General features: G+C 35.8%; 1 protein-coding gene across 6 annotated transcripts in view; it reads left to right on the top strand.

Moving 5' to 3' along the window:
• Window positions 1-22,134, top strand: part of LOC117178139 (protein germ cell-less) — a 175,267-nt gene that overhangs the window by 16,608 nt on the left and 136,525 nt on the right. For 5 of the 6 annotated variants that reach the window (XM_033369396.1, XM_033369399.1, XM_033369397.1 and 2 more), the window contains exons 2-3: window positions 13,820-13,943; window positions 14,021-14,117. The exons of the other annotated variant lie outside the window; for it this stretch is intronic. In XM_033369396.1, coding sequence (XP_033225287.1) covers window positions 13,820-13,943; window positions 14,021-14,117 — 221 coding nt within the window. The remainder of the gene's footprint in view (window positions 1-13,819; window positions 13,944-14,020; window positions 14,118-22,134) is intronic. 6 annotated transcript variants of the gene reach the window in all.

Here is a 22,134-nt window from a genome sequence, read left to right as displayed (position 1 = left end):
TGAAAGAGGGAGCTCTTCTTAATATTTTGACATCAAAATCATGTCGATACACCTTACCGACTGCGAGTAAAGCCACCCACGCTTTAACTTGACAGACTGTAACAAAATACACGCCGATAGGTATCCCGGGACCCGGGTGGTAACACAAGGGTTAATCGTTTTTGGACTGGGGTTTATAGCAGGGATATAAGCGCGGGGGTATATAAGTTAAAGCGAATATAAACGTGTTTCCAGTGTAATGAAGGCAGTAAAAGTTTAATATGTACATGTCTTTTTAAATACTTAAAATTGATTGCAATTAATTTCACCTGTATCGGAGATAAGAAGTTCATATTTAAGGTTACTTATAACTTATAATTATGCTTTATATATATAGATTTTCTTTAAAATTTGACAATCAGATGATTGCTTGCAAAAAATATTAAAATTAATTTAAATATCGACACAATCATTACACGTGACAACACTCTGCATAGCACAAGCAGGACGTTGACATAATGAGTAAGCACTTGGTGTTTTTTTATCATCTTATCTAGAGTAATTCTATTGATCGTAAATGATATACTGATTCATTAGCTAAGTAATGAAAAAAATGTATATGCAACATCATGTTTTGAATCAACCTTGAAAAGTTTAAAGTATTAGAAACGCTTTAATCCTTAAGTTCAGATCACGCGATTGACCTTTTCTTCTAAATTCGCCTTAAAGGTAAATAGAAAATATATCTATTTTCCCTTTAAAGGGAATTGGTGTTGTTGAAAGAAAATTACTCTTCTTCGTTTTGAGATTCGAAAAGGAGTGATTTTCTGTAGACGATCCGAGGTTTTTTTTAACCAGGCCTAGTGAACTTCCGTTACGAACTTACCTTCTTTCGGCCGAAGATTTTAAATTGTTTAACGTCCGGATCTTTTGAAATTTTCGATCACAAACCGATCCCGGCGATTTCACTCCCGTTACCAGCACTTTAATGTGGCCTGGAATAAGACGTGCGATGATTTATGGGCTAAGTTCACGAAATTGAATCTTCTTTTTTGTACCTTGAAACGCGGACGGACTGAAGATAGGGTAGTTCTGGCCCGCGTCAGGTTGCCCAAGTTACTGCGAGTTTGATCTCTGAACGATGTGCTTCGATCGTTCCTAGTAGGAGTTTCTAGGTAGGGATTTTTGCTGATTCTAAGGAAATTAGTTATAGATGCAAAAGACAGGCCGTCTGACTTTAAGACGATTTTTACTGTACTGCAGAATGTTGGCATTTTTGCTGAGCGAAACACGCGGCATTGTTTTGGTTCAACCACGTGCGTTCCCGGAAGCTGGAATTCCAACATTATTATATTGATATGGGCTCTATGCTATAATTTAGTGCTTATTTGGTGCTAATTTAAGCTGCAGAAACAAATTTTTTGCCCGATAATTTTGGTCAAAAACATGTAGTAAGGCTGGCTTCGGGGAACTTTGATATATGAAATTTGGAAAATATTAATCTTTTCGAATTCTCCCTTAAGCAGGAATGTAGTGCTTATTTAGTGTTAAAATATTTAACAAAAACTAAATTTTGTGCCCTGTAACTGGGTTCAAAAACATGTAATAAGGATGGCTTCGGGTGACTCGTATGTGAAACTTGGAAACTATTAGTAGTTTCTGTGATTTATATGCCAGACATCTGAAGGAAATATTACTAAACGTTTTTTGTGTTGTTTAAGTACCCTGATTTTTTGCACGGCACAAATCCAGAGCACTTAATTAGCACTAGATTCCTGCGCAAAGGAGAATTTGATACAAATAGTAGTTCTCGAGTTTTATATACCAGAGTCATCTGAAGCCAGCATTACTACACTTTTTTGTTAAAAAAAAAACTTCCCGGCCAAAACACTAATAACTAGCACTGAGGCTGAAAAGCGAGGAAGGGGGCTGGATTGATAGCCGCTCAGAGGGATGACTCCCTGACCGGGGTGGTGACGAATACGAGTTACCCAGATTCCATGCTCACTATAGAGCTGTTTGAGATTTTTAGAAAGGCTACTTGGAGAGCGTTCCAACGAGTGTTTCCAGATCAATTGCCAAGATTCAGGACCTCCTTCTGTAGTGGAGGTATCTTTGTGTTTGTGACAGTCGACTCAGCGGCGAATCTCTGGCTACACAAGGCTGTATTCGAGTCAAGGCCTTGGGAAGGCGCATCTCTTCAGGTGGGTGGAGTTGAAGTGTTCCAGAAGATGGTAAAGTCTACGACGTGGTTTCCGGGCGAATTGGAAGACCCGTCTGTGGTTCTCCGGCACAATAAGCCTCAGGAAACGGACACAATGGGAGGAGGAATCCAACATCTCCTAATTGTGCAAATCGATGGAGTCAACGTCGTCACGCTGCTTGAGCTATGTTCTAGAGATTTGATGGTGATAGTGATGCATCTTAAAGAAATAGGAAGGCTAGTCATGGGATCGGCTTGCTTTCCATATGACAGTGATACCAATACACTAGTGGAGGTACGTACACTGTTGGAATACTGCAAGGTAAGGGGGTACCCCTCTCCTGCTGGGGTGTGATGCTAATTCCTACCATAGTTTTTAGTGTAGCCCTGGCTTCAACTCAAGAGGTAACGATTTAGTGGAATAACTAATCACCACTGATTTATATATTTTTAATACGGGGAGTACCCCGACGTTTTGTAACACGGTCAAGGAGGAAGTCATTGACATTACTCTCTGTACCGGCAGTTTTAGAGGCAACATCAAGAAGTGGAGAGTCTGAGATGAATCCACTCTCTAAGATCACTCGCAGATTGAGTTCGAGCTGGAATTCACTGTACTTGCGGGCCCTAAATGGGCCAGAAATCTGTAGTCAGTATTCCACAGAGCTAAGAAGTGCATTTTCAGAAGTGCACAGTTGAACTAGAGAAGTGCATACCATGGAGATAACGGCCGAGATTTTCACGGAAACCATCAAATCCACTTATGCTGGAGAGACATACTGGTGGAATGGGAAACTCTAAGACCTACGCGGAGAAACCAGAAAGAGGTTCAGACGTTCCAGTACTGGAAAAAAGGAAGACCTATGGACCTCATTTACGACAATGAGGGATGAATATAGGTGTGCAATACGTAAGCAAAGCATGAAAGGTGGATTAGCTTTTGTACTGACATCAAGAAAGGAGCAGAGGCGGCTAAACTGGATAAGCTGTTTTCTCGAAATCCGGATGCTATTTTCGGCACTCTGAAATTGTCCTGCAGGGGATATTCAGAGTCTGGCGGGGATACCCCTGCTCACCTGATCAAGGCACATTTTCCGGGCTCTACAAACTTAGAAGAAGAGGAGACGGCACCTCCGAGGAAATCAAAGCCGCCTGTGGCCCAACTGGACCTGAGGCTGTGACTAGCCAGCGAGATCGTTACCTCAGCCAGGGTCAGGTGGGCCCTGAAGTCCTTCAGTCCTTACAAGTCTCCTGGTCCAAATGGTAAATATGCAGTCTTCTTAAAGAGGGCTGGTGAGATCATCATAGGGCCGATTGTGAGACTTGCTAGGGCTAGTCTATCGTTGGGTTATGTTTCGATGGCACTCAGTGGGAAAAAATTACTTTTTTGGGACAAAAATCAGCCGACTCCTCAATTTTCAACGGATCAGAGCTTTTTTTAAATAATCATGAAGAATCGTACTTTAACGTACGGGTGCACGTTTTCTGAATTTATCGTTTAATAATTTATTATTTAACTTAAAAATTGCACCAAATAACAATTATGGTTAATAGTTTAAACAATTTTTATAAATAAATTCACTTATTTGGCATTTATATGCATAGAAAATTTGTCTTTTATGCGGAATCATTTCTTTTCATCTAAAGAATAGAATTTGTGCACAACTGACTTTCATCGAACAACATTTATCATTGTTATAAACAAATCATACAATCAAATTCACTTATTTTAGTGTCAATGCAATTGGCTATATTGATATAAAAACGTATTACATGGCATTTATTAATATATTTTGTGCTACTTTTGGAAATTTTAAATATTTTTTACTTCCTTAATTTTACGTTTGTATGATCTATACCTATAAGCCTATGAAATTGGAAGATTCGCTTGATTATATTATTCTACGAGAAGAATTTTGGAATCTTCTGTCATTTGTTTCTGTTTTGCACCTTTTAAAAGCAAATGAATAAACGTGGAACTGACTGTACTTTGTTTTCTCTTGAATTGTTATATCACATATCTTTAATGTCGGTTTATCCATAACACGGAGTATAAAGTGAAAAATCTGTTATTATGTGAGATGATGTGGAATGATGATGAAGTACAGGGAAGAAAAAGCAAATTAGACATGATCATAGACAGCATCAAATCTTCAAGCTTCTTCTCTGATGTCCAGATAATGGAAATAAAACGCAGATTGACCGACAGTTCTTTGCCGCAGCATAATAAAAAATGGTCAAAGGTTCGTAGGATAAAAAGTGCTTTTATGAGGAAAAATACTGAATTTCTACAAAGTGGATTTAGAGTATTATTCAATCACACCCAAGATAATTTCCCACAACCTGAAGATAGTTCCGTTGATTCTTCAGTTAATGCATCAACTCTACTTATTGTTTCTAAAAAAGGTCGTCCACGTTTAAGTTTTGAAGAAGAATCCGAAAAGATGAAACGCAGACGAGTGAATGAAATTGCTCTGAATCACAGTGTCAGTGGCGTAGCTAGGTGGAGGCGAAGGGGGCCGCTGCCCCGGGCGCAAACTCTTGGGGCGGCAAAACGATCTTTGAAATGAATGCAGATTTGAGAACTATGGTTGGCAAATCATTTTTGGACCCGGGCGAAAATTTTCGTAGCTACGCCACTGCACAGTGGAGAAGAGTTATCTAGAGCACTCAAATTGGTTAATCATCCACATGCTTGCGATTTTTCAACGAATGAAATAATAATTGATAATGAAGTCAGTAATGAAGACAGATTATTGGCTATGTAGATGGATCTAAGTTTAACGAAGAAGAAGTATGAGAAGATGAGGCTCCAAAATTTGTGGCTGCATGATAGTAAGCTGCATCCTCCTTACCCTATAATTCAAATGGCCAAAAATGATTGTTATCCTGAACATATCGAAGTATCGGAAACAGGAGCAAGAGTCAATTTCATTTCTCTTTTGGCACATACGATTAAAAGGATAGGCGAGGACAAACTTGAAAAATCACAGGCTCAAAAGTTGATACTGATTGGGAAATGGAGGACGGATGGAACTTCTGCACAACAAATAACTAGACAAAAGTGGTCCACCAAGGTGAATGTTCCTACGCTGTCTAAGTCAGGGCATGATAATAATACTAAAACTGAGTTGAATCATGATGTTGATGTTGGCGATAATGATGATAATAATGATAATGGTGATGGTGATAGTGGAGATGAGATTAATCAGAGAGATGTGTTCCATGATAATGAAAAACAGTTTTCTGATAAAACTGTGTTTTTCATTTCCATGGTTCCACTTCAGTTAGTCACTAAAGATTCTGTCATCTGGCACATTGAAACTCCATCCTTAGTTCATTTTTGACGACCCATAAAGTTTGAATTTATTAAAAAAACTGATGTAGTAATAAAAAACGCGTATGCATATTAGACAAACCTATTACAGAAAGTGGACACTTACACTCTTGAAATTGGCAATTGGTCATTTGAGGTGAGTTTTGCTTTCGAGTGCACCATGAGAGATGGAAGAGTTTGTTACGTACTTACAGAACAAAAAGCAAGTACTTGCTGCAATATTTGTTGGGTCGGTCAAAAATTCATGAATGATTTGAAACATGTTTGGAATCGTCCATGTAACAAAGAGTTCTACTAATTTGGATTATCCACATTACATGCTTGAATTCGCTCTTTAGAATACCTGTTACATGTTGCATATAATATGGATTTAAAAAAAAGCAGTGCAAGAAAGCCTGAAAAAAAGCAAGTGAAGAAATCTAGAAAAAATGAGATTCAAAAATGGTTGAAATCAGGAATGTCATTACCAGTGGACGTAGTAAATCAAGGAGTTGAACAACAAATACGGGCAATGTTGCTTGAGTTTTCTTTGCCCACTCTGAAGTTGTAGTAGAAATGACTGGTCTGGATCCGAATCTTATCAAAAGATGTCATGACATTCTGCAAGTCCTCTCGTGCGGTAAAATGATCGATTTTGAAAATTTCAAAACGTATGCCTTAGGTACGGCAAAGCTTGGCTTGAAACTGTATCCTTGGCACAAACTGCCACCAGCTGTGCATAAGGTTCTGATACACGGAAGTGTGATCATCAGATTCTTCAAATTACCGATTGGATGGTTCTCAGGAAAAGCCCAAGAGGCGAGCAGTAAAGTTTTCAGGAAGGCCCGTTCAGGAAACAGCAGAATGTCCAATAGAATATCAACGAATGAAGATATTATGCACTACCTCATGATTTCATCGGATCCGCGAATCTCTTTCTTGAGGATAAAAGAAATGAAAAAAATGAAGGAGCTATCAGAAGATGCGACAAGTCTGCTCATGCGATAATATATTGAGTAAATGTTTGAATCTTATAAACTCATAAGTAGATCAGAATAAGGTGAAATAAAAAAAAAAGAATGTATACAAAAAAGTAAAAAAAAAAACCTCTTTCATGGCTACAACCTTGACGTTTGGTAGAGAAGCTTAAATATTGCTATGGAATAAAGTTTTATAGCAATATAACCAATGGGAGTGACATTATAATCAGTTAATTTGTTTGTAAAAATTGTTTATAACAATCACAAATGTTGTTTCATGGAAGTCTAATGTATACTATTCTTGTTCTTTACATCAAAATAAATGATTCAAGAGAAAAGAAAATTTTTTAATGCACAGATATGCGAAATAAGTGAATTTGCGTATAAAAATTGTTTATAACAATGACAAATGTTGTTTCATGGAACTCTAATGTGTAATATTCTTGTTCTTCAGATGAAAATAAATGATTCCAGACAAAAGAAAATTTTTCGAAGCATAAATATGCCAAATAAGTCAATTTGTTTATAAAAATTGTTTAAACTATTAACTATAATTGTTATTTGGTTCTTGTTCGCAATTAAAAATTGATTCTTTACATTTTTATAACAAAATATATATGATTAATACATTCGAAATCCGAAAATGCAGCAATTAACAGTTACATCCATTAATTTTTTTATGACAATTAACAAAATACAGGATATTTATCTACAAGTTACATTTTTATTTTAAAAAAGTAGCTTTACTAATTAGCACCTTTGTGAAGAAATATTGATGAAAATATATATCGCAAATATAACCAATTGAAAATTTTACGTTAAATAACAAATTATTAAATAACAAATTCAAAAAACGTGCACCTCTACGTTAAAGTACGATCCTTCATGAGTATTTAAAAGAAAAGCTCTGTTCCGTTGAAAATTGAGGAGTCGGCTGATTTTTGTCCCAAAAAAGTGCTTTTTCCCACTGTGTGGCATGGAGGGGCGTGAGAGTATTTTTCATTTTGAAAGCAGGCAGGATCGGGTATACCTTACGCAAGGATTTCTCTCCCATTAGACTCACATCTTTTCTACTAAAAACAGGGGAAAGACTTGTGGACAGATATATCCGTCATTAGGTCTTGTCCAGTAGATCACTTCACAAACAACAACACGCCTTTAGGGTTGTTGACACAACTTAGAGGACTCTAAACACAACAGTTAACATAATCGAAGGACAACTGAAGCAGAAAGGCTTCGCGATTGGAACCTTTATGGACATTGAAGGAGTTTTTAACTACACCTCTGGAGAGGTGATCAGGGCGGCTCCCGTCGCACGCGGTGTGACTTATGAAGTCGTGGAATGGACCTGCCACGTGTTGGCCAACAGGAACCTAACTACGACTAAGGGCGATCGACCTTATGTTAAACCGTTGACTCGGGATGTCCGCAGGGAGGTGTTTTATCACCACTGCTATGGCGCCTTGTAGTATGTGCACTGCTTCATCTGCTCACGAGTCAGGGCCACCACGTTATAGGCTATGCGGACGATATACTGGTTATCGTGCGTGGCCAACATCTGGATGTGCTCTTCGGAGTAATGCAGTAAGCACTAAGAACAGTAAATTCACGGTGTAGGAAAACTGGACTATCAGTCAATTCGAGTAAGACGGATGCATTTGTCTTCACCAGAAGGTGTAATTGGGGAACCACGATTACATTGAAACTGGATCTACACAGCGATCCTGCGACCCAGACTAACTTATGCGTTGAATAAGCTAGCGACAGAAAACCGAGTCACTGCTTTAGATCCCTGGACACAGCGGAATCAAGGGCAATTATATATCGGACAGGCTAGCAAAGCTAGAAGAAAAAGAAAATTTTAATGGACCTGAGCCAGTTGTCGGCATTTCCAGTAGGTTAATCACTGAAGATATTGACAGATGGCTAAATGAGGTATATCAGAATGAATGGGGTTTGATCTCTGGCTGCAGACAGGCTAAAACACTCTTGGACTCAAAACCAAACTCTCAACGAGCGAAGGAATTACTCAAGCTCGAGGAACGATGTCAAGGTCCTGACAGAAATGTTTATAGGACGCGGAAACCTCCGATACCACATACATAAGATAGGGCTTGAAGAAAGTCCCCTCTGTAGTCTGTGCGGAAAGGATAATGAGACCTCTACTCACATCCGTTATCATTCCCCTGCGATTGCGGGGAAACATGTAATACTGACAGGCAGTTGCTGCATCAATAGGTCTAAATATCAGCCAGCAACATAGCTGTGGTTCTCTCCCTATGAAGAGGGTTATGGGGTCACGCCTAAGGCTTATAAGGGGACGCAACGGGATCACCCAAGCATCAGGGTCTATAACGGTTCAACACAGAACAACAATAATAGTAATATTAATAATTAGCACTAAGTTCCTGCATAAATGAGAATTTGTTTCAAATAGTAGTTCCCGATATTTATATGCCAGACTAACCTGAAGCCAGCATTACTATACGTTTTCGGTATATAAAAGTGCCCTACATTTGTGCATAACAGAAATCTAGAGCACTTAATTAGCACTAAATTCCTGCGCAAAGTAGAATTTGATACAAAAAGTAGTTGCCGAGTTCTGTATGCCAGAGTCACCTGAAGCCGGCATTACTACACGTTTTTGTTTTAAAAAAGTGCCTGGATTTTTTGCATAACAAAAATCAAAAACAGTTAGCAATAAATTTCTGCGCAAACTAGAATTTAATACAAATGATACCCCTTGAGCTTTATATGCCAGAGTCAACTGAAGCCAGCATTACTACATGTTTTTGGTAAAAAAATGCCCTGATTTTTTGCATAGCACAAATCCAGAGCACTTAATTAGCACTCGTTTTCTGCGCAAAGGAGAATTTGAGAAAAATAGTAGTTCTCGAGTTTTATATACCAGAGTCACTTGAAGCCAGCATTACTACACGTTTTTGTTGAAAAAAGTGCCTGCATTTTTTGCATAGTAAAAATCCAGAACATTTAATTAGCACTAAATTCCTGCGCAAAGAAGAATTTTATACCAATAGTAATTCCCGAGTTTTATGTGCCACAGTCACCTGAAGCCAGCATTACTACACGTTTTCGGTAAAAAAGTGCCCCTTTTTTCATAGCACAAATCCAGAGCACTTAATTAGCACTAAATTCCTGCGCAGATGAAAATTTGACACAAATAGGAATTCCCGAATTTTATATACCAGAGTCACCTTAAGCCAACATTACTACACGTTTTTATTTTAAAAAAGTCCCCGGATTTTTCGCAAAACAGAAATCCAGAGCACTTATTAGCACTCGATTCCTGCGCAAAGGAGAATTTGATACAAATAGTAGTTCTCGAGTTTTATATACCAGAGTCACCTGAAGCCAGCATTGCTACACGTTCTTGGTAAAAAAAAGTGGCTCGATTTTTTGCATGGAAAAAATCCAAACCACTTAATTATCACTAAATTCCTGCGCAAAGAAGAATTTGATACTACTAAATAAGCACTAAAGTATGGCATAGTGCCCATATCGATATGAAAATGTTGTAATTCCAGCTTCCGGGGCCTTATCAAATAACCACATTGTCCTATTCCAATTTCTTTTAACTTCTTTTTCCTATTCCCCATATGTTTCATTACCCCTGCTGTATTTTCTACATTTAAAGTTAACTTCTTTCCTTCTTTATCAGAAACTATCTGCTATCTGCTATCCTACCTTTACCCTGCTTTTTGTCGCTCTAAAAATTTCCGATACTCTCTTTATTAATCTCTCTCTTATCCCCTTTTTCACTTATTTTCCTTCTAATTCTCTTATTTATTATATCATTCAAAACATGTTTTTCATCACCCTTATTCCTTTTCTGAACCCTGTCATATTCGGTGGTTTTATCTTTTTTACCTCTACTTCTTTATTTAATTTCTCCGACAAAATAGTTACATATACTTTATATTATGTTGGCATAAGCGTCGCACCCCTCTAATCTTTAACCTCTTCTCATTTGACTCTCTTTACTATTGGTATCACTATTTCTTCTTTTCATAACCCTGGCCACCCCTATCCTTTCCATACTAGATTACACATTATCCATGCCCATTTCTCTAGTTCCGTCTCTCCAGATGCCCATACTTTATTTGGAATCTCATCTATACCAGGTGCCTTTCTATCTTTCGTTGTCCTTAACGCCTTGACTATTTATATCCTTGTTACGTCCTCTTCCTTATCTCTTTCTCTACCATATTTTCGTCCTTTCCTAACTTTTCTCTCTACTCCTCCTCAAACCTTTTATTTGCTTCCTCTTTCATTTGACCCCATAACTCAGTATATATTCTTCTTCCTTATCTCCATCTATATTTACATTTAAGGTAAATCATCCCAACTCCTCCAAGCTCTTTAAAAAACTTCTTTCCCTCCCCATTCAGTACCTTATATTTGGATTGTCTTCCTCTCTTTTCTCCCTATTCCCTTCTTTCTCTATCTCCTGTTCTCGCATTGAAATCCCAACATATTATAAGCCTAATCTTTTTTTTATTTTCTTCCATCATTTTTTTCATCTCTATTTTCTCCGGTCTATCACCATTCACATAAACCCCCACTATCTTTCACTTCTCTTCTCCCATCTTTACCTCTTCTACTATTAAACCTTCTTTTTGTTCTTTCCTCTCTATTTTATTTTCCCCTGTTATTCATTCGTTCCTTACTCCCATCACTATTTCTCCTATTGATTTGCCCTTTTTATTCCTTCTCTTTTCATTTAGAACTTGCTATTTGTAACCTCTTGGTAACCTGGTCCTTACTCTTTCCCATCCCGTTTCAGCTAGCCACGTCTCCATCATGATTACTAGATCTTACTGTGTCAATTTTTTTCATAAACTCCCTATCCTTTCTCTCTAATCCTGCTATATTCCAGTATCCTATCCTCCATTCTTTCCTATGTTCGTTTCTCGTCACATTTTGCTTCTTACAATTTCCTATTTTCATATCTCCAGTTCTTTTCTCTCCTAGTTTTTCCGGCATCTCATTTCTTACGATCTCTTCCCTTTCATTGTCGCAATATCACCATACTCCATCTATCTGTATTCTCTTATACTTAACCCTTGTTCTTTTTCTCTTTTTTGTTTTCTCTTCGGCTATTTTCCTTTAATTATACTGCATCTTCCTTTCTATCCATGTCAAATCATCCTCTCTTCTCTCTGAGCTTCCAAATAACATCCTCGTCATCACTTCCCTCTTATGTTTACATTTCTTTAGTTTCACCAGTATCATTTTCTTTAGCGCCTTCCCCTCTAATCTCAGACCCTTTATCACTATGTTTTTTTCTCTTTCGTCCCCTATTTCTTTTCTATTTTTTGTTCTATTTTTCTCAGCATTTTCTTCTTCGTATTTCCACTCTCGTCCCCTACAAACTGCCGGCTCGAGCTTTCTATTTTCTTTATCTTAACTCTAACTTTTCACTGACTTCTTTTCATTTAATTATTTCTTTCCTTGTTTCCTCTCCCCTTTTCTCCTAATTTTGTATATTAATCCCCATTAAATCTATCACAATTTCGCGTATTTCGTTCAGTATCTCCTTTTTCGTCGGTCTTTCATCTTTCATCGGCCGTGCATTTTCTTGTCGAGTAGCTGTTGGCGGAATTTTTAACCTATACTTTGTTTACTTGGACTTTTAGAAGTGCCGCATCAAGATGGAATACACTTTCCTTACTTTTGATGTCAAAATTCAAGTTAAGTGTCTCGGTCGCCTGCTCTGTGTCTGTTTAAAGGAACGCTGCTTTACTAATCATCTCGAGATTCCTGACCTATTTTAGGAGAGCTTCTTTCCATTTTCAACAATGTAGTAAGCTGTAGTCAGAACAATTCGCTTAGGAAGGAATAGGAGAGTGAGAAGTCTGCGCCCACCTTGACGGCACACTATGGGCGGTTTAAAAAAATTTTACTCAACATCTTAGTACCTTTGAAATTGAAATTGAAATTGAAAATAAATCATTAGCAAAAATAGCTAAAATATAGAGATAGTGTTACAAAATAAATTTCGACCTTGAAAATCTATCCTGAGGTTAGCATTTTTTTAAATTTTTGTTTATCGAATACCACAGTCGTATAGATATAATTTTTTATATTATAAATACGTTTTCAAGGAGATTTGTGCATGCTGATTTCAAGTCAGGCCTCGTCATCAATGTAGAACTTCAGAATTCTAAGACAAATGCAATTTTATCTAGTTTTTTAATCCTTGAAGGAATGCATTATTTCTATCAGCAAATTTTATTTATTTGAATTATTCGAAGGCTTCTGGGGTCGACGATTTCAAATCCGTACTCAAAATATACAAATTTAAAATAGCCCGTCCCATATGGCAGATCATACTTGTAAAAAAAAATGATTTTGACTACAAATTTTTACACGGGGTTTTTTCGAGCCACTATGTTCAAATTCAAAATAAAAATATCAAAATAAAAAATATTGAATCCAATATGGTAGATCATAGCAGTAAAAATGAAAATCGTTTTTTTAGTCTAAAAAAAAGCGGAACTACCCGACTTTAGTCGCTTGCACTGTATTCCCCATTTAATTTGACGTATGTTTCCATAATTCAACGACCAAATTAATATAAAGCATGAAATCAAATACTCAAAATGCCACTAAAAATTTCCGAAGCTGACTCTGATGGGTTAAAATGTTTCAAAAGATATGAAAAATAAACATTATCTTCTAAACATTTGTTTAAATTGAAAATGTTCTGAAAATCTTGGTGACACAAAATTACTATTGCATTGAAAGGTTAGAATATTTGTTTTTTGTTACTCGCGACATTAGGTTAACTGCTTTCGTTGAGGGTTTGTAAAAAGACGAATGCAGATTTACCATGTCTTGATGAGATTTGATTTTCCCGTCCTGGCAGGGCTTTGCCAATAACCTACTTTGTTAGTTTTTTACTTTTACGCACATTGAAGATGAAACATTCTCTTTAGTGACAATGGCAGAGATTTTACGGGATCCACAGTAGTGCGAGAATTTGCCTTCTGGAGTTTTTCTTAATTTGTTTGCACAAATACTATGATATTTTGTACCACATCAAATACAGGCTACTGTATCTGTTGTCTCTGAGATAAATATTTTGTTTACAGTATCCATATTCATAAATGTCACCCATAGTCTCACCAATATTACTTCAATTCTTTTGAGTTCCTCTAAGTTCTCAAATTTATTTGTACATTAAAATTTCCAGTGGTTGACTCCTCGATTCTAACCAAGTGGATCATTATGCGGAAAATAGAAACTGAGTTTTGGCTTTTATTTCGTTTAGCCATATTTGTATTTAAAAAAATATTTTGTACTTTTATTTAATTTCAGGAGGAAATTGCTTACGACAGCACAATATATATACAAAACCTTATTTCAAGAAGAGAAAGGAAGTGATGTTATTGTTTTTATGTTAGGAAGAGCATGGCGACTCCATAAAGTTTACATCAGTCAAGTAATTAGTTTGAAGTCTAATATCCCACACTTGTAATTTGCTCTGAAAGTTTAATAGACATACTCTTAATTTTGTAGAGTCCGTATTTTGCCAGTATGTTTTCTGGATCCTGGCGAGAAGCGAATGAAAAAGTTATAAGAATTGAAATTGCAGACCCAAACATCACTGCAGATTGTAAGAATATTTTTATTTTACTTTAATTAGTTTAAAAATATAACTTTTTCAGTTAATTATATCAGTGAAATTTTGTTCATGATATTTTCATTGAAATTGAAAGTGAGTGTGCTAATAGACATGTGCATTGGTATTAGATGTTTTCGTTTACTAATTTAGTTTTAATGAGGAGAAATGTATTTGTATCTATGTTCCGTATTTCGACATAAACGACGAAAGAAACACAAAAATTTGTGAGTAAGAAATAGTAGTGTAAACTCTTGTGTGTAACAGTGTATCCAATACAGTGTTGAGGTTAAAATATAAATGAGAGGGTAGTTAAATTATGAAGTAGTAAAGGACAAAAGGTACTCAAGTATTTATAGTATTACAAATGATGAACGATATAAAAAAATAGATAAATGGCGTTCTCATCAGTTTTATCCTCCAAGGTGTGCCTACATTTAAATGTAAGAACAGGACATTTCAGCAAGATAAAACGGCCGCAAAATAGATATTGTATGCCCGGAATTCTGGAACAAAAATGAATAATTGCTTAAACAAAAGTCACAAAAATAAGAAAATAATGGACATAGCGAGAATAGAGAACACAAAACTCATACCCAAGGCATACGTTGAACACGAGGGTACAAGCCTCTGTGTTAGCATTTGAGCGCAGATGTGATCGAAATGAGATGACATCATATAGCTGCTGGAAATAAATTTCATCGGCTTCTATAATCTCGTGAACAGGGTCACTGCCGAGGCCTTCCGCCCTAGAAGTTGTGATCGTATTTTCTGCCTAGTGTGAGGTCTGCCTCGGCTCGGCTTTATCGCTCTAGATGCGTAAAAACCAAGCGCTGACGTAGCAGAATTTTTTTCTAGAGTCAGCTTCAGACATTTGGCAGCCAAAGAGTAGTAGGCTAGACTTGTTCCTAGACATGGGATTTTGTCTAAAAACTCAACCCAGGACAAACGACGAAGCTGTATTTCCGGTGGGACCTCTGCGAACAAAATTACAAATAAGTAAAAAAAATTTAAAAAAAACACAAATCTAAAAAGAAGCAGAAACCAATTAAGCCAATCCGATTAAAACACCTCTCTCTTTAAAACTCTTGACATTGACTAACATCTTGTTTCTTAATTGAGGACAAAAACGCGTAATAAATAACCTGTATCTATAAAACCCAAACAATGAATCGTAGTAAAATCTTGCTCACTGATGTCAGCAGATAGCAATTCCCGACACAAAGTAATGAAATAACTCCTCCGCACACGCTATACGTAAAGAGAAACTATCAATTTTTGATAAACGAGATAAAGAATTAAAATTTGAACAAAAATCCAAATTAGCAGCATCTACTCAAATTATCTAGAACAGCGGTAGCACTATTAAAACTATCGACATTAGGATTTGAAAGTTCACGCACAACATTGTCAAAAAACTGTTTATTTTCTATAATAACAGGTTCTTTATTAGAAATAAAGGTGTTAAAAAACAAATCTAAATTCAAGACATTAGCCGCGGATTCTAACAATGAACTGTAGTTGCGAAATGTGGCCATTACGAGATATGAAACCACATTAAAAAGAAAGTGGGAAGATCTTACTCAACAGGAGAAACTGTTGATGCAGTATTTTGACTCAAGTCCATAGCGATATTATTGCCTTGTCAAAAATCTTCGTAGAGTACTGTATGAGAAGAGCCGGAACTACGATATGAACTGCTATCCTCCGTGACGCACAAAGCTCTAGACAATAATGAAGAACCAACCCAGATAGCATAAGGATGATGAGAAAGATAATTAAAAGTGCAGTACCATGCTGTAAATAGTGAAACATACTAAAACCGAAAGTGCCTGGCGATATTCGAAAGATATAATTAAGGTTGCATGTAAAGTTCATACTCATGAAACGTCGAAAGTGAAGAGTCGCGATCGCTGTCCGACAGATATAAGTTATCCGCATAAAGACGTTCTAAACTCTTAGCGAAGCAGACGTATTAGTCATTGATGGCATTCACTTCGAGGTATCAATATCAAAATGCGTGCCGCCGGAAATTTGCAAATACGTCCCTCGCCGGAAATTTACAATCCCATCCTTAGCATGGAGAAGCGGGACTATATCGTCGGTGCTTATGAAAATACCTGCAAAGTAAAGCTATGAAGAAAAACTTTTTTTCAATGACGCCGTGAAAAACAAATTGTTTATTAGGCTGCTTTGAAAAAATTGTTGTAAAGCACTCTGAAGAACACATATCAGTAAAATGCTACGAAAAAAAATATATTTCGGTAAATGCTGAGAAAAAACCTTATTCCTATAAGCGCCCTGAAAAGAAACCTTACTCACAAAAAGACCGTAAAAAAACCTTATTTTTAAAAAAGCCATGAAAAAAAACCGTATTCGTTAAAATTTTTAATTGAACTGTTTTATTCCAAGAAAAAAACTATAATAATGATTTTGCCGTAAAACAAGTATTATTGGTGGACTATGCAAAACACTATAAATAAATATCAAGATAAAATCGTGTGTTTTACGCTGCCACACAGTGGTCAAAAATCGGAAAAAAGTGGACAAAACTAGAAAATGTTCATAAAATGGGCCAAATTCGATTACTTACAGGTTTTTGAGGTCGCTGATTACGAATCCGATGTCAAAAATTTCGAAAACAAAGTGGCGGATCCAATAAGGCGGACGAGTATGCTAAATAAACGTTCGATTCTTCTCAAAATTGGTATAACGGGGTTTTCTTGGTCGCTGATTACGAATTTCAAGTTACTAAATTAAAATCAAAATTAGTCGATCAAATTTAGTTTACATTGATACGTAAATCTTTGAAATTGTAGATGAGATTTTAAATACTTGAATCTGCTATTTTGAGTTTGAATATTTCCAAATTCTGACTTCAAATTCATAATCAGCGATCCCAAAAAAACCTCGAGTAAAAGCTCATATATCTCTTTATTCAAAATTTTGAAATCGCCATCTTGAATCTGCCCTCTTTGATTTAAAAATTAAAAAATTCTAACTAAAGATTCATTATCAGCCACCCCAAAAACCCCCAAGTAGATATTTTCAAACTCACTTATCACTTTTTTAAACATTTTGAAATTGCCATCTTGCATCCGCCATCTTGAACAGCAAAATACGCAAAGGGTTAATTTAAAAAATGCAAGCATTTAATGTTAAATTATATAACATATCTTGTTTAGTAATAAAATAATAAACCATTATAATTATAACAATAGGAAAAAGTAATCATTTACTTGAAGAAACGATGTGAATAGATTTGCTTCCTGAGCGTTTTTATGAGTATTTTTTGACGATGCCTTCTTAATAAGTTACTTATCACGGTATTTTCATGCATAAGGTTTTTTTATGACGTTTTCACAAAACATATATTTTGTCATTGCGTTTTCAGGAGTAAACTTTTCCTCATGGCGTTTCTTAAAAAGGGTTTCTTTTCGCAGTGTTTACTAAAATATATTTTTTTATTATGGCCATTCAATGATGCGCGTTTTTTCCACAGTATTTATACAAGACGTGTTTTTTTCACAGCTTTTACCAATATGTATTTTTTTTTTACAGTGCTTACTGACATATATTTTTGTTCATTACATTTTATAGAGATGAGTTTTTTTCATGGCGTTATAAGAAGTGTTTTTTTTTTCGTAGCGATATAATTTACGGGTTCATTCTCCTAAGCACCGGCGATATAAAGCCGGGTGCTACCCTTGCATTTCGTCTTTACCGATCAAGCATTTATACTGTCAACTGGCCCTACGTCTATCCTAAACTAGTCTATTCTAAATAAAGTCCGCAGTTTTAAAGTTCACGAAAAGAACTCAAGTGTGGATTGGGTAGCTGTGATAGGACCCTGTATCGCACTTATAATACGGAAGTGTGCTTTTTCACATGTTCATCCTTGAAATTAATAATAATTTATACAAACAGCTGATAGGGTTTTGTCGTTGCCCTATAATAAAAAAGGGAGATACAATCCACAAAGCAACTCTCTTTCGCCTTTTCAAACGTAGAAAGGTACATGTAAGCTAATTTTATGTAACTTACAAGTCTGTTCTTATTTTTTTAATAAATTACATGGCAACCCCACTACTTCTCGATCATTTGAACACCGTAAACTGACGCAATTCCCATAGAACTGATAGTGACAAACGTACACACAAACAAATCATTTGTCAGGTCGTACCAGCCTAACATAATCAGCACACAAGCATTCTACTTTCTCACACTTTTTAAAACTACGCTCGCCTTTTGTTCGGGACGTGACAACTTCAGCATCAATATGACTAATAACACTTATATCCACAATCTCAGGGCCCTTGAGAAAGCCAATAATCTTTGCTTCCTTCAGATGAATTTTGGAACACTTGTCCAATCCAAAGTCCATTCCAATATCTCCTGTGTACTTCTTGGCGATATTTAAAGCTTTCTGAAGTTTGCTTTTGCCAGAAGTTTAGACATTTAGGTTATCCGTACAAAATACATTAGTGACCTCATTCTCGCGATTATTATTGTCTTCACAGAGGTACTCAGGAAAAATTTCGTAGGGAGAGAAATACAAGCAGATGTGTGATGCAAAAAGCAGAGGGCTCATTGTATCGCCCTGAAAGACGCCCCGCTGGAAGGTGACGTTGTTCTTTGTCACTCGATATTTTCCACATCAGAGAGGAAATGTACTTTTCCAAAGTGGCATCAATCTCTTTATACATCTCACTATGTGCGGATGAACTTTCAAGTTTTTCAACAGACAGATCATAAGTCTATGAGTGATTGAATCGAAGGCTTTCCGTTAGTCAATACAGGCCATTTACAGAATGCGCTGATGGGCTGCTGCGTCTTTTCAGACGCACCTGTTAATTAGCAGGCTCTCTCGAAAGGATTTGAAAGTCGAGTACGGTTGAATTCAATCATGGAAAAACCATTTTAATATATAAATATAGACCGATGTTGGATGGCACCCGGGAGATAAAGCCAAGGTACCTGGAGCAGCTGATGGTCAATCGTCGAGGAGGATATTTTCAGGAGGCGATGGGGCGTCGTTGAGTCCTATGCCCGCAGGGACGTATTATCGTGTGGTAATTATAACTTTGTCATAACCTCCCCCCTTCCTGTTTGGCACAAGTTTTTTTTGAAAAAAAATTTGCACACTTCTAATTTCTCGTTGAAAGTAAAACAAGCTTCGTCTTCGGTTATTTGCAGTTGTATGTACAGTCGACGCTACTTACCTTGCCGCTAATTATCTTGCCGCTTCCTCTAACTCTCGGTCGAGCTCTTCCCAATCATGACCGTGGCAACATAGGTAGCGAGCGTAACCATTCACATCAAGCACCACGCATCAAGATCAGACTAGAGAGTGGGAGAACATCGTTTCCAGGAAAATTACTCCCCCACGGTCCCATCCGCGGCAAGGTAAATAGCATCAAATGTATAAGAATCATCTTTTGGGTTTTCCTCTTTAAATTTTATCTCTTCTTCTTGTGATAGTTTTACTTTTTCATATTTCATGTTGATGATTTCCATGAATTGTTGTTCGTCTCTACCAAAGCGGCCTTTGATGTATTTCGTTTTTTTGAAATCCGAAAGCGTGTGGTAGTTTTTCCATCGGTTCTTGTATTGTCAATATCTCGCTATTCTTCTCTATCTCCTCTGGTTATTTTTTAACTCTTCCTCCATGATTCTTTTATTTCTTCGTTCATTCATCTTTTCCTGCCATCCTTTATTATAGTACCTTCATCTTCTGCTTTTCTTCTCCTTACCTCCTCTTTTTCATTCATGGGAGGTTGCACTAGCTCCCACCAAGTTTTATATCTGGGTGTAAGGAGTGCTTTCATTCCGACTAGTCCGGAACGGCAGTCCTTGCACTTTAGTGTCAGTCTAGAATCAACTTTTCTGTAAATAAAGGTTTGTCTATTTTTTCTTGACTTTGTCTTTTTTCGTCGTTATCAGTGATGGTAAATCAAATCGTTTACATGCATGCAATCCTAAGGAAAAAATTGAAATTTAACTTAATTTTCTGTGTATCGAATTTTTTAATATCTTTAACATTCCAGTTATTTAATGATTTTCCATTCTTTGTTTTTAATTTATAAATTTTAGGTGAAATATTTTTTTTTAATAAAAAATGATCCTTCAAAATTTTTACATAATTTTTGGGCTCGTCCTTCCCCTTTATTTGACAATGTTTTATTACTTCTAAGAAATTGTTCGCCAATTTCAAAACTTATCGGTGCATGTCTGAGATTATAATACTTAGACGTCTAAATTTTTATTTAAAGCTTGAATAGGTTGGAGTTCTCTACCTAAATTTTAAAAAGCTGGTGTGAAAACTAGTGAAGAATGTTTAATTGTATGTTTAATTGTTTAATTGTAAATTCAAGTTGTTGCAATTAGAACAAACATTTTTTACGATTAATGCTCGTAAACTGTTGTGATATGATGAAAAAAGCTTTAAAATCAGCCCAAGAACATTGAAAAACGTTGACTATTTCGGAAGTTATTGAAAATTTAGGAAAACATTGAAATTGGCACTATTTTTGCAATATCTACTTGAAAACTAGACAAATTGGCTTCATTCTGAGCTTATTTTAAACAGAAATTCGAAAACAATCAACCTTTTAAAAAGACATTTTTTTAGCTCCGGTATAATTAAAGCGATAAATACAAAAAAAAACGATTTTTCTAAGTGAACCCAAACTTTTGACTCTGAATTTGACTCTGAATTTATGATCTTTAAAATCTGGCAAAATGTAAAATCTTGTTTCCCCCGATTCGTTTGTGCCTATGATGAGTAATTCTGACGGTTTTTGGTTTCGTCGATTATTATCCATCTTTAATAGCCACCGCTTGCGTTTCCCTGACCTATAGTGTATCAACAATCTTGTGGAAAATGGCCCCTTTTCCCGCAATTGTAGCATTTAATGGGTTCTCGGGATCTATAACTAAAATTTCGATTTCCCAACTTTGGACCAACAAAATCCTGTGCACTTGGATTTATTTCACATTTTTTACTATCCCTAATTTCTTCTTTACCTGAAATTGCATTATCATTTTTCTGTCCTTTACTATCTTTTTTATCTTCAGAATTATTTTTATTTTCTTCTTGGTATTTGCGGATTGTTTTCGTTTTGTTGGGGCTGTGTGCTGTTACATGTAAACCTCTCGTATCTTTGATTGTTTGTAAAATTTGAATGATTATTTTGAAATCTTGGGTTAAATAATTTTGAATTTCCGTTTGAAAATCTTGGTTGAAATTGTGGTACGTTTTGTTGGTTTTGATACCTTGGTCTAAATTGTCCTTTTGAATCTGGATCATAATTTTGTTTTTGATGTTTCTTCTGATTTTCATTTTTAATATTGTTAAATTAAAATTATTTCTTGAAAAAAAGATCCTACTCCATCTTCACTCCACTGGGAATCGAACCACAAAACTTCTGACTTCCGCTCAGGTGCTTTTCCAATTAAGCTTTTAATTAAAAAATTCTAATATTGTTTTGACTCTGATCATTTCCTGTATCCTTTTTTATTTTTATCAGTTTCACTATCATCTTCATCTAAAATGCTTAGTTGTTGACCTTTAATTTTAGATTTTGCTTATTTCTCGCAATCTAAACTTTATATTCTATTCTCAAATTTTCATAAATCTTTCTCAATTGCCATTCTAGGCTTGGTCGTGGTATTAATTTTGCAATTAACGTTTTAACTTTTATTACAAAAGCGTGAATATATTGTTCTTTTCTGATTACAAAATTTTATTTTATTTTAAATTATTTCTGTATATCTTTCATTTAAATATAAGTCTTTAAAATCTTCTATAAATTGGTCCAAATATTGCCAATTATCTCTAATATCATAAAACCAACTTAAATCTTTTTCTTAAAAAACGTTATCTGAATTTTCTAAAATATCTGTTTCGCCAATTTTATAACATCGTTTGAATCTAAGTAAATTATTCAATAAATAAGTGGGACTATTCCCCGTATTATTTTTAAATTTTATGGCCATTTTGACATTATTT

This window comes from Belonocnema kinseyi, chromosome 8, assembly GCF_010883055.1.
Source record: "Belonocnema kinseyi isolate 2016_QV_RU_SX_M_011 chromosome 8, B_treatae_v1, whole genome shotgun sequence".
Taxonomy (NCBI): Eukaryota; Metazoa; Arthropoda; class Insecta; order Hymenoptera; family Cynipidae; genus Belonocnema; species Belonocnema kinseyi.
This window is presented reverse-complemented; position numbering and strand designations above follow the sequence as displayed.